At 41.2% G+C, this 12356-nt stretch overlaps 1 protein-coding gene across 2 annotated transcripts in view; it reads left to right on the forward strand.

Annotated features, from left to right (window-relative positions):
• The first annotated feature begins 415 nt into the window (after positions 1 to 415).
• Positions 416 to 12356, forward strand: part of SHANK2 (SH3 and multiple ankyrin repeat domains 2) — a 383933-nt gene continuing 371992 nt past the window's right edge. For both annotated transcript variants that reach the window (XM_056850898.1, XM_056850895.1), the window contains exons 1-4: positions 416 to 620; positions 4839 to 5042; positions 9343 to 9414; positions 12183 to 12291. In XM_056850898.1, coding sequence (XP_056706876.1) covers positions 417 to 620; positions 4839 to 5042; positions 9343 to 9414; positions 12183 to 12291 — 589 coding nt within the window. In that variant the 5' untranslated portion in view covers position 416. The remainder of the gene's footprint in view (positions 621 to 4838; positions 5043 to 9342; positions 9415 to 12182; positions 12292 to 12356) is intronic.

Consider the following 12356-nt stretch of genomic DNA (forward strand, 5'->3'; position numbering starts at 1 on the left):
AAAAGGACAAAAATAACCAGATTCAGGATTTTCCCTATTCTTGCACTGTTCCTGTTAAATGAGTAAGGCTAAAATACACATGGAATTCTGATTTCTTCCAAATACTGTTATGTTATGTTTGAAAACTGATTCTTCTCTGGACATGTGATATTTCCAAATTTAATCTGCAGTTATGTTTGCAGAAGATTTGTGAAAGACACAGGAAGAGAACATTCTTTACTATCTCCCAGATTGTACTAACTTGCTAAATTTTTTCTATAGCAGTGAAATTGTCTCATAAACTAGAGTAGATGAAAAAGACACAAAAATACACAAATGCTCCCAATGCCAACAGAAATACATTAAATTTTTTATCTCTTATTTGCTTTTTCCTTGTCCTTTGTGTTTTTAGCCAAATGCATTAAGAGGTACTGAACATGCCTCGCAGCCCAACCTCCAGTGAAGATGATATGGCTCAGAGTTTTTCAGATTATTCAGTGGAGTCTGAATCAGACAGCTCCAAAGAAGAAACAATTTATGATACTATCAGAGCTACGGCAGAGAAACCAAATAGCAGCATGGATGACGCCCAGAATAACACATTAGTCATACGAATAATAATTCCTGATTTACAGCAAACGGTAAGAACTCCATTAAGAAATTAATGGTGCAAAACCATCCAGTAGACCAAATTGAAATAACTAAACAATGTCTGATCTGTGCAGAGTGTTTAATAATAAAAGCATTTAGATAATGTGTGCGTGTGTGATTTTATTTTTAACATTGTAGAAGCTTTACTTGAAACCACTGTTAGTGGAATAATTTTGGAAAAACATAATTGTCTGCATTAAGTTATGCAAGTGTATACTATACTGGTGCATGATATTTCAATAAGTAGCAGACTGAAAGTCATTTCTGCATGCATGCATACTTAATGAGAACAGAATAGCTACCACACAACATAGAAAATTTTCCCTCACTTTTTCTGGCTTTATTATGTGCTTATCCCCTTTGTTCCTCAGCAATGTTCGTCAAGATCTTTCACAAGGAGTTGAGAGGTAGATTTCCCTAAAAAAAAGAATGTGTGCTGAATCTTTAATAAAGACTTGGTTTTTCATTAACACTCTCTATAAGTAGTGGGATTGAATAAGAGTTGAGAAAGAAGTGAACAAGGAATGTGTGTTTCTCCACAGCAATGGCTGGCTTAGGGCCCATCAGATGAAAGCTTGAGTATTTTGGGCTAATTAAAATGTGCAAATGTCCTTGCCTTCAACCAGTTTTCATTGTAGTATTTTAATGCTGCTATTTTCTAGCTGTCCATAGAGTTTCAGAACTAATTCAACGTAGATTTATAATGGTAATTTAGAAAAAAACAAAACACATTTTCACGTATCAGAAAGAAATCACGACAAAATGTCAGGTCACCAATGATATTTCACTCTTATGTAGGCCTGAAGCTGAAGTCATAGGATTTAAAGATGTTTACGGGCAATCCTGTGTTTACAGGCAATTCTGTTCAAATTCCCTGGATTTCAAAAGAATTAGATTGGAGTAATTCTGCATATGATTGCGCTGTTAGGGTATGATACATCCATAAAAATACTTTCAAATCTAATTGATTTCAGCAGAAGAGATTTAAGTACCTACTTACCCTCCCACTACCCTCTCACTGAAACCAGTGATATGCCAAAGAGTGTAACTTTGGTTGAATTCTTGCCCTTGGTATTGAGGACTAAACATTAAATACTTCACCCAAACTCCTTAAGGTCACACTAATGATTTTACTTTTGAAGATATGCCAGTAGCTAATGATTACCTTTAACTGGATCTTTAATTGTCTGAGTTCATGATTAATTGCCTGGAAACAACTTTCCTATTGCTTATATATGCATTTTCCAAATATTTGCTGGTGTTACACATAATAATTTATAATAGAGATGCAGTTCCTTTACGCAACACATTGTTGTATTGTGTATAAATGCATTTTTGTTTAAATTATTTATCTGGGATAACATAAATCATGATGGAAAGTGCATGTAAATTAAGTGATTTCTTATGAACAGAAGTTTGATTCTAGCTTTTGTGTGACTAACTGTTGCAGAAAATTAGAATCAAGCTAGATGTGATGGACGTAACCATGTTTGTTTGCTCTTGTCCTACCCCCACCCCTGACAAAGGACCTGATTTTTGAAATCAAAAGATGAGTCCAGGTGAGGGGAGCTGAACCTTTCCCCTTTCTTATGTTACATCCTTGTGCACTATTGCTTTTATTTAAATCAGGAGAGAAAGGCCAGGGTGATGGAGAACCTTTAGAGGATAGGTAGGGAAGTGGGAGGAGTTCAATTACCTACCTCCCTTTCAATTCTGCCTACATCCTGCTTTATATGTGAATGAGTTTAGTTACTGCCCCTGGCATAAAACAGGCATTTCAAGTTCCTGCTTGAAACAGGGAGTGGATTGCTTCTTGCCATTTAATGGGGCAGATTAGGAGATGATGAATTCTATCCATGTATTAGTATTCCTCTCACAGAGAACGTGAGAGGAATACAACCACAAGAATGAAATCTCCCTGGCAAGTTGGCTAAATATGAAGCCAAATCCCTTGACTCATCAGAGTGGGGCAAGGGCAGAGGATGCCAACATGGCTCCTGATTCCTAATTGGAGGTTTGCAAAATTCTTAGCTGTTTATCAGGTTTGCATTTCAGCAGCGAGGTGCAGGGAAACGTTAAACAGCTGAGCATTGAAGATGGAGGTTCTTCTGGGAGCTAGGGTTGCCAACCTCCAGGTACTAGCTGGAGATCTCCTGCTATTACAACTGACCTCCAGCCAACAGAGATCAGTTCCCCTGGCTGCTTTGGCAATTGGACTCCATGGCATTGAAGTCCCTCCCCTCCCTAAGCCCCGCCCTTCTCAGGCTCTGCCCCAAAAACCTCCCGCCAGTGGCGAAGAGGGGCCTGGCAACCCTACTGGTAGCTCATGTTCTAATCCATAAAACATGTATTATGTGATAAACCAGAGCAAGTGTATAAAATTGAATACTTCTTTCAAGTATTTGAATAATCCAAGTATTTGAATACTTATGAATCTTAGTAAATCAAATTTCACCAATTTCTTCCTGGAAAGGAGATATTGTCATATTTCTTAGTTAAGAAATTTACAGCGCATTACTGAAGGGGGGCAGTTGGCAGCAGCTGGGAGTGGCACAGCCACGCCGCCTCCACGGAGGCTTCCTGGCCATCAAAAATAAAACAAAAGGAATTTAAAATATAAAAGAAGGAAAATACCCCCATTGAAACAGAAAAAAATGTCGTAGCTACACCGCTGCAGGAAGGGGCATTCCCGGAGCAAAAGGTGTTACCAAGCTGCCTAAAGACAGCAACTCCCCCAGGAATGCCTCCCAGGATGCCGGTGCCAGGACTTGTACCACAAGAACGTTGCCAGGAAGTGTAACATGATGGAGTAAGTGCCCCTTATTTTAAATTAAATGGGCACTTAACGCCAGTGCGGGGTCACACTGGCTCCTAAGAAGCTTCACACACCCCTTCAGGATTGCAACCTTGAACAATAAACACATCATCGAAAATATACTGTATATATGTATATATTAACCTAGGAAATATTATGTAATGCTGTAGATTATCTTACATAAAATTTTAATGCTACATATTTTCAGTGAACAAAACCTTGCCTTACAAAGTATTTCATTTATTCTAAAAGAGAAAATATTCCATAGGAGATTTTTCAGTGCTCCCCAGATTTCTCAATTTTTCCATGAGAAAAATGGAACACACACATCTATGCTATGTGAAAGAAAATTCAAAGTTCTGTTTTGAGATACTCTGAGATGAAACAGAAACTGATCTAAATACTAAGATAGCTTTGAATCTGTGTTTGATGATGTTACCCATCCTGAGCCTGGCTTAGGCTGGGGATAGAGGACAGGATAGAAATAGAAAATAAATAAATAAATAAATTTAAAAACTATTAAATTTTACTGTACTATTGTACAGGGAGCAAAACTAAAAGATCTGCTCAGAAGTTAGTCACATTTTATCCAGTGGGGCTTATTACTTGGAAAAATGTTCTTTGGATTGCAACTGTAAATGAATTACATGTTTCTGAGAAAGTATTGATAATAAGCCACGTTTTATTTGTTTAAATGCAATGCAATTCAATTCAATAACCTTTAATAGACATTGTACAAAAAACAGCTCATACAGATTCTCATGAACGAGAACAATTCACACAAATCCCTGATGAACAAACCAGGGCCCCTACAGAGTATACAATACAATTTAGTGTAAAATATATAACGTGCCATATTTTGGGGTTAAAGAAAAGGTTATAATAAAGGATTAAAATAATCTAACTATCCAGCCAGACTGTGATATAATAAACAATGATGATCATGATCATTACCCAATCTCTAGATAAACCACATCACAGCAGCAACTTGTTTAAATGCATTAATTCATTTCTTTTTTCTAGCTCCTACAGAGTTCAGTATGGAATGCATTGTCAATCTCCCTCTTTATTCTCATAACTAATCTATGAGATATCAGGCTGGCTGAAACAAATCAGAGTAAATGTTTGGTTTTATAAACATTTTATCTCTATCTTTCTATATAACATTTTGAGTGGATTGTACAAAAATGTCTGTTTGTGTGCCTTTGCAATGTACAGAACAATAACATTAAATAGTTAAATTAATAATCTGATGTAGGAATGCTGATATTATTGGTGTTATATCGTGTGTGTAATAATTATAGAAATACGAGTATGGCTTGCATTATTTTTATGTATTATATGTACTAACTTATTTGCTTATATGTACTAACTGTTCATGTGTTGTTTACAGAAATGCCTTAGATTTAATCCTGAAGCTTCTGTGTGGGTAGCAAAGCAGCGAATTCTCTGCACATTGAATCAGAGTTTGAAAGATGTTCTCAATTATGGGTTATTCCAGCCTGCAAACAATGGGAGAGATGGGAAATTTTTGGATGAGGAACGACTTCTAATGGAATATCCACAACCAGTAAATAAAGGTGTTCCATCCTTGGAGGTACTTGAATAAAAAGCTTTTATTTAAAGTTTGGATATCAGAAAAAAATTATGATATCTATAGCACAGGGGTGTCAAACTCATTTGTTAGGGGGAGGGGGGAAAGGGGGACTAGGTGCCTCGGCTTCCAGGCCGGATAAAAGCCCTCCGGGGGCTGGATCTGGCCTGCGGGCCGCATGTTTGACACCCCTGCTATAGCAGATATAGATGTAAGAATACAAGACTTCTTTTGCATGTGTACCTTCTGCACTGTACATGTCAGTAGTTCCACATAGTCTTTAAACTGTATTTTTGTAAGTTGGGTAAATGAGCATTACAGAGGATTCTGAGGCAAATGCTTGGTTCATGTAGGCACTGGCTTGGCCTGTTCAGGCCTCACAGTTATCTTGCGGGAACAGAGAAATCACGCAACACGCTCCTCCACTTTGAAGCAGATAAACATTCTTTTGTTTATCTTCACCACTTATCTTGCAGAGGGGAAATACAGGGCCATAACTAGGAAGGGTGAGGATGGCAGCCACTGCCCCTGTGGCATGCAGAGAGGGTGGCAGAACTGCTTCTCCTGTAGGTGCCTCTATGTTGGGTAGGAGAGGCAGTTCTGCCGTCCTCTCTGCATGCCACAGGGACAGTGGCTTCCCTCCTCGCCCCCCCCCAGCTACGGCCCTGGGGAAATGAGACAGGTTTGGTTCAAAGCATTCAATTTTAATGTATTGGGAAGTCAGGCAGCTCTCAGAATGGAGAGGAGGAAGACCTAGAACCATCCCAATGGGGAGGAGGAAGACCTAAAACTATCTCCTGCCTTTTGGAATCTCATCTGCCTGTGCCTGTGCCTTCTTTCCAAGAGTTGTGGAGGGCCCTTTAGCAGTGCTAAGTAATGTTGCAGTATAGGTTGATGTCCTGGTTGCAGGACCCACTGAAAGAGACCATATAAGGTATTTGGAGGAGGTCCTCAAATGTTTCATAGCAGCTGGCTTATGGTTGAAAAGCAATACAGATCTCTGTTAGTCATAGGCCAAAAACACATGGTCCCTTAACCCACTTTATTCCCCGTTTCAGCCGGGAACAACTTTACCCGGGCTGGGGGGGAAACTGTACGCATTACCTTGAAAAGCAGGGACGAAACTGTGCCAATCGATCCGTGTAAACAGAAAGTGCGGGACACATGAAGTTCCTGTTTAGTTTGGCACACATCCCACACCCCCGGTGATTGGTTGTTTCAAATTGACCAATGAGGGCCTTCCCTGCCCCAGGAAACGACCACCAGGGGCGGGGGTGTTTCAAGCTAAACAGGAACTGTGCACGTCTCCCGCACTTTTTGTTTACATGGATGGATTTGCACAGTTTCACCCCTGCTTTTCAAGGTAATGCGTACAGTTTTTCCCCAGCCTGGGTCAATTTGACCCTGGCTGAAATGGGGAATAAAGTGGGTTAAGGGACCATGCGTTTTTGGCCATATTCTAACAAGTGCATCAGAGAAAAAGGATTGCATACAACTTCTACCATTTGATAGGATGTGGGGTACAGCCCATTAATTGTAATAAGGCCTTTTAAATAGTAGGATGCTGGTGTGGGGAGATATGCCAGGAAAACGCTGGCAGGAAGCCGTGCCGGCATCCAAGAGCCGTACTGCTGCCATGGTCCAGTGGGGCTAGTGTAAGTTTCCCTATGCCAGTGTCAGTGCAAGTTTGCACGGCACTAGTGGCATGGATGCCAGTGTAGGATGGGCATTCTATGTCAGCTCCTATGGGCATTCGCCCCCCCTTTCAGGATTGCACAGTTAGTGTTCCTTTCCTACTATCCAACAACCTCTTTATAGGGCAAATTATTACACAACTAACCAGTTAGGGGATTGAAAGGGAATACCTAGACAGAGACTTTCCACCCAGCATCATGGTTCTGGTCTTTCATGGGACATGAGAGAGATGTGAGTAGGGAAGTGAAGGCAGTGGGATTTTATTTTTAAAAGGAAAAGGTGGCAACCCTAGTTTCTATCCTCTTCTCTACCCCTAGGCCAGGGGTCGGCAAACTCATTAGTCAAAAGAGCCAAATATCAACAGTACAACGATTGAGATTTCTTTTGAGAGCCAAATTTCTTAAACTTAAACTATATAGGTAGGTACACTGTTTATTAACTTAATAAACTTTAATTAAAGTTTTAAGTCTTAATTAAACTATAGGTACACTGAATAAAACTTGATATCATACTTTATAGTGATCTTATTTATTGATAAAAATTAAATTGTAAGTCCCTGCCATTTCCCCCTCCCCATCCGGAGTCCTTGTCTGGAGGCCTGGTCTACCGCCATAAAAGCCTACTGGTAGACCTGGCCTCTGAAGGGGGACTTTTTCCCCTCCTTGGAGTCCAGGTCTACCGCCAAGAAAGCCAGTGGGTAGACATGGCCTCCCAATGGGACTCAGCCGGAGGCCAGGTCTACCAAAGGAAGCCCGCCCCACCCAACAGCTGATAGGCAGGGGGGAGCCAGGAACCGCCGAGCTGCCCGCCCAGCAATTGCGTGGCTAGAGGGGAGGGGAGGCTTTAGCCTCCCAACCATTGAGGGCAAGGGAAAGGGGGACATTCTCCATGGCGGGCGGGGGGGGGGAGAGACAGCGCACCCGCTCACCTGCTCTCTCTCTCTCTCTCGCTCTCTCTCTCTCTCAGGCGCGCCGGCTCCACAGCCCTGCTGCCGGTGTGAGTAGGCGCGAGAGCTGGGGCTCCGAACCAAGTTCGGAGAGCTGCACTCAACGGGCCAAAGAGCCGCATGCGGCTCGGGAGCCGCAGTTTGCAGACCCCCGCCCTAGGCACTCAAATACATACCTTTTAAAGGATGAATATATTTCTCAGGACAGTCTTCCTTTTCCTCAGCCATACTTGGAAGTTTTTGAATAACATCTAGTAAACTCAAGTCTATTTTTGTCTTGGGTCACAATGTCTAATTACTAGTTTGGAGGAAATTGTAGCATGTTGAGAGCATGAGCAGTAGCTGCAGCAGAATTTTAATGAGGAATTCTGTAAAAAGTAAGGTTATTTTTAAAAGAGGAAAGAGACAAGCCTATAGAATTGTACTGTTTTCAAATTTCAGATATAATTAGGGTAGTTGATGTGCCACACTTCAGGGGGCTACTGCAGGTGTATTTTGAAAGAATTTCTATTCTGTGAGTAGAAGATGACAGAAACGGAGAGAGAATGAGGGTGGTATTGGAAACAATCACTTGCAACCCAAGTTTGCATTCATCTGTGCTGTTGGAGCTGTCTGTTCCCTTGTGGATAGCACTAGGTTAATTTTCTGTGACATCACATATATAATTTCTCAGCCATGGATTGTAAAGAATGAAGCTGTTTGGAGCTGGGAATCCCATTTGACCTGAGCTGCTATCTCTTTGTGCCCAGGGTGATACAACTGTTTGGCCCATTTAGTATACTTAGTCTTTTCTACATGGTCCACTAGAATTGAGGACCAAGGAATTGCACTGAAAGAAACTGAACCCATTTGGTGTGAACTTTCCTGTACCACTGTAGGGCTTTTGAGTGTTCATACACAAGAGTCTCTAATGAAGAGTTTGAAAGTCTGGATGTATTCTCCAACAGAAATCCATATAGGAAACAATCACATGACAATGAATTGCTGTTAAAACATATTGATTTTAATGGGAGAGTTAACCCACACGTCCATGTTACCAGAAACTCATAAGCTGTCATCAGTTTCTTATTATGTGAACTCACTGTCAAAACACTGAGAGATTAACCATGCATTCCTGAGGTTGGGGGCCGATTCCTCTTAGGAGGCGGTGTGACCTCGCCGCCAGAGTAAGTGCATCTAACCCACAGCACAAGATGCACTTACGCTGGTGGCAAGGGCAGTTCCGCCGGCACAGTCTCCCCGTGGCGCAGACCACGGCGGAGACCTTTGGCGCCGGCATGGGGGGGGGCGTTCCTGGGGCATTCCTGTGGCAGGCTGGGGGGAGGAGCCACCGGTAGGCAGCTTCCTGTCCCCTTTCACCCCATTACGCCTGCAATGAGAACAGCGTTGCTGCGCCTTCTTTTTAGCAGGCACAGCCTCGCTGTCCTCTATAGGGCTAAAGGCCCCGTTTAACAATAAAATGCTGCGAAAAGGCTTTTTTTGTTTTTTGGCATAGGCGAACAGCTTTAGGAGGCGGCTTGCCTGTGCCTTCTCCCCGCTGTTCCTGTACGCCGAATCTCAGGAATGCATGGCTACTGATAGTTTTGCGTCACTGTAAGTAATTTTTTAAACAACTATTTCTGCAATGAAGAATAACATTGAAATTCTCTGTTGTCTTTTCAGTTTAGGTACAAGAAAAGAGTATATAGACCGTTTAATCTCGATGAGAAACAGCTAGCCAAGCTACACACCAAGGTACGTCCAATTCTGTAGAAATACTGCACAACATTTAATGTGTTAAAATAGTAGAAAGTGTACTAGTCTCAAATGTAATCATTGACCTTTCATTAAAATCCTTTGATTTTAATAACATGCCAAAGAAAAGAAAATGAAGAATGCAGCCTGCATATTAATGAGATATGACCCAATGCACATCTGTTTATTTTGCTGATCTGAAGTCAAACAGAAAAAGAAGCTATTATAATGACAAACAAGGGTTCTCAAAAGTTTGACACTTATTATACAAAGGCCTTTGTCCAGATGATATTTTCTCTCTGGAAATGTACATAGAGAGAAATCCAGAGCATGCTTGAGGTTTCTGTGCTTCTCCTGGCATCTTTTTCTCTTTTTGCCACAGGAAAATTTGAATGATTGAACTTGGGAATTCTGCATTTATTTGGATCTCTGTTACCCTGTGAAAAAAAATCCCAGTTTCTAAAACTCTGGGCCTGAGTGATAAAATTTGTGACCCCCTCCCTGTCTGTATAGACCTAGGAGGAAATATTTTGTGAACAGGACCTCTAAGTAAGCAAGAATTCTTTGCCCACCTTTTCACGAGGAGGAGGGATTTTCCTTGAACCTAAGGATGGGCACATGGCAACATTTCACATAGTTGGGTGAGAGCATTTAAGCCTTTGGAGTAATCCACACACCCCTCAATTCCCTACCACAGATGCAGCTGACCTCCCCTCCCCAACCATCCATCCATCAGACAGTGCAGATGTGAGCTGGTCTCTGAAGGGCTGAGTGGGATTTTTTTCTTCTCCAAGTGAGACTTTCCTTTCTGCTATACCAGAGTTGTCAGGGACTTCTAAATGTCTTAAAAATGTAGTCTTTTTACTATGAAAAAACTTGAATGTTCTTAGTTGTCTGGGTTAATCCAAAGGAACGTGTCTCTTTTCAAGAGACTGAGATCCAGGTGTAACCCTTTTTGCTGTAAAAAGGTTAGTGACCACAGGATTTGTAGATGCCCCCATTCAAAACCTGGAACACTCGAACACTTAAACAAATAACCTGTATTGAAAGGGGAGGGGAACAATAAAGTCAAACTAGGAGTGTGAAACAAACAGTGAGGATAACCATTATATTAACTCGTCCCAAAGTCAGTAGGCAAAGGGAAGGAAGTCTCTTTAGTCTCTGCATTCTGATTCTCAAGCTGCAGATAGGTTCCGTTCTCCTCACAGTTCCTGAGAGAAACCACTTTTCCTCACAGTCACAGCAAAGTCTCAGTGACACTTAGTCCAGAAAACTCAGTCCAGAAAATGGCCACTCATCTGCCAGCGGGCTTTCTCTGTGTTCCCAACTGTTTTCTTCTCTGGATAGTCTTCTTAAATTCTCCACAACATCAGGAGGAAAATCCTCAGCTTCTCCTCTAGCTGTGTCTCCCTTGGGCCAGACCCAAACCCTCTTCCCCCAGCCTCCCCTGTAATAAGCACTCTAATCAATAACTGCTTAGAATTGCAACATTACTTTAGTGTGAGATCACTGATGTCCTTGGCATTAGACTGGAGTAGGGGAGGAGAGGCAGCTTGGTATACCCCAGTCTCATCCGTGGTCAGAAGCTAAGCAGGGTTGGTACTTAGATGGGAAACCACCAAGGAAGACTCTGCAGAGGAAGGCAATGGCAAAACACCTCACTTGCCTTGAATGCCCCTTACTGGGGTGACCATAAGTCGGTTATGACTTGATGGCACTTATGTATATAGACTGGAGTAAGTCTGCACAGGATTGCATTGGGGTTCCCCCCACCCCCCAGTCATAAATGTCTGGCTTGTTCAAATTTTGAGTTGCTTGCTACTTAAAAGTATGAACATTTAATTCACGAAGGAAGACTTGGTCTAAACAAGAGGTGAAAAGCCAAAAGAAGAACATGCATTCATTTCAGTTAGATGTAATTTCAGCAGGAAAGGGGAACCAAGGAGTTGAGCCAATGGCTTCACAGAAAGTATATGCTTTCTTTTCATAGATAGGTGTTTATTCTAGTCTGGGTTATTTCCTGCCTGTATCTAGGAGAAGGAACCTCCCCTTACATTCCCAGCCATCTTTCTGCCTTGGATAGAAAGGGGAGGTGACTGAAATCAGAATGGTGCTGGCATTACACAAATCCTGGAGGTAACAGTTCTAAGCATGGGGCAGTGAAAAAGAGAAAGGCAATAATTTGAGGGAGCAGATACCCTTTTTGTATGTGTGTTTTAAAACAATAGTAATAATAATAGTACTACTAACAAGCAAGGACAGATTCACAACAGATAAATGATTTTTAAATAATTTACTTCCACAAAATTATTTATCTTTTTGGTACATTCTGCCATCCTTTAAGACTTAATATATTCCCTGATTATTTATCAGGACCTAATCTCATTTGGTCGTAAATGGTATTATTTTGTTTAGTCTAAAGTTATTTTAGGTGGGTGCTATGTATATATATGTGCAAAGTGTGTACACTGAGTGTATAGTGGAAAAAAGGGATCATATGACTTTGCACCTGCCATGGTTTACTCATGTTTATTTGCAGAGATATATAAATAAGAGGTACGCAATGTATTCCTAGGTTTGTTGGCTTGAAACAGGCAATCCAAATGTACATAGGGTGGTAACTGATAATTTAGGAAGCTGCCCCCTATGTGTTCAGTACACACTGTTTCATGAGCACATGCCTTTAGATATATACCAATTTCACATTTTGCCTGTACCTGAAATGTATATTTTACAGTAATAAAACATTTTACATAATTTTTTTGTAGGCTAATCTGAGAAAATTTATGGACCATATTCACCACCTCTCTGTTGAAAAAATAACAAAGATGCTGGACCGAGGACTTGATCCTAACTATCATGACTTGGAAAGCGGAGGTAGGAAATAAATGTTAGAAACAAAATATATACCTCTTCATCAACTCCAATACAAGAAACTCCTA

Source organism: Euleptes europaea, chromosome 6, assembly GCF_029931775.1.
Source record: "Euleptes europaea isolate rEulEur1 chromosome 6, rEulEur1.hap1, whole genome shotgun sequence".
Taxonomy (NCBI): domain Eukaryota; kingdom Metazoa; phylum Chordata; class Lepidosauria; order Squamata; family Sphaerodactylidae; genus Euleptes; species Euleptes europaea.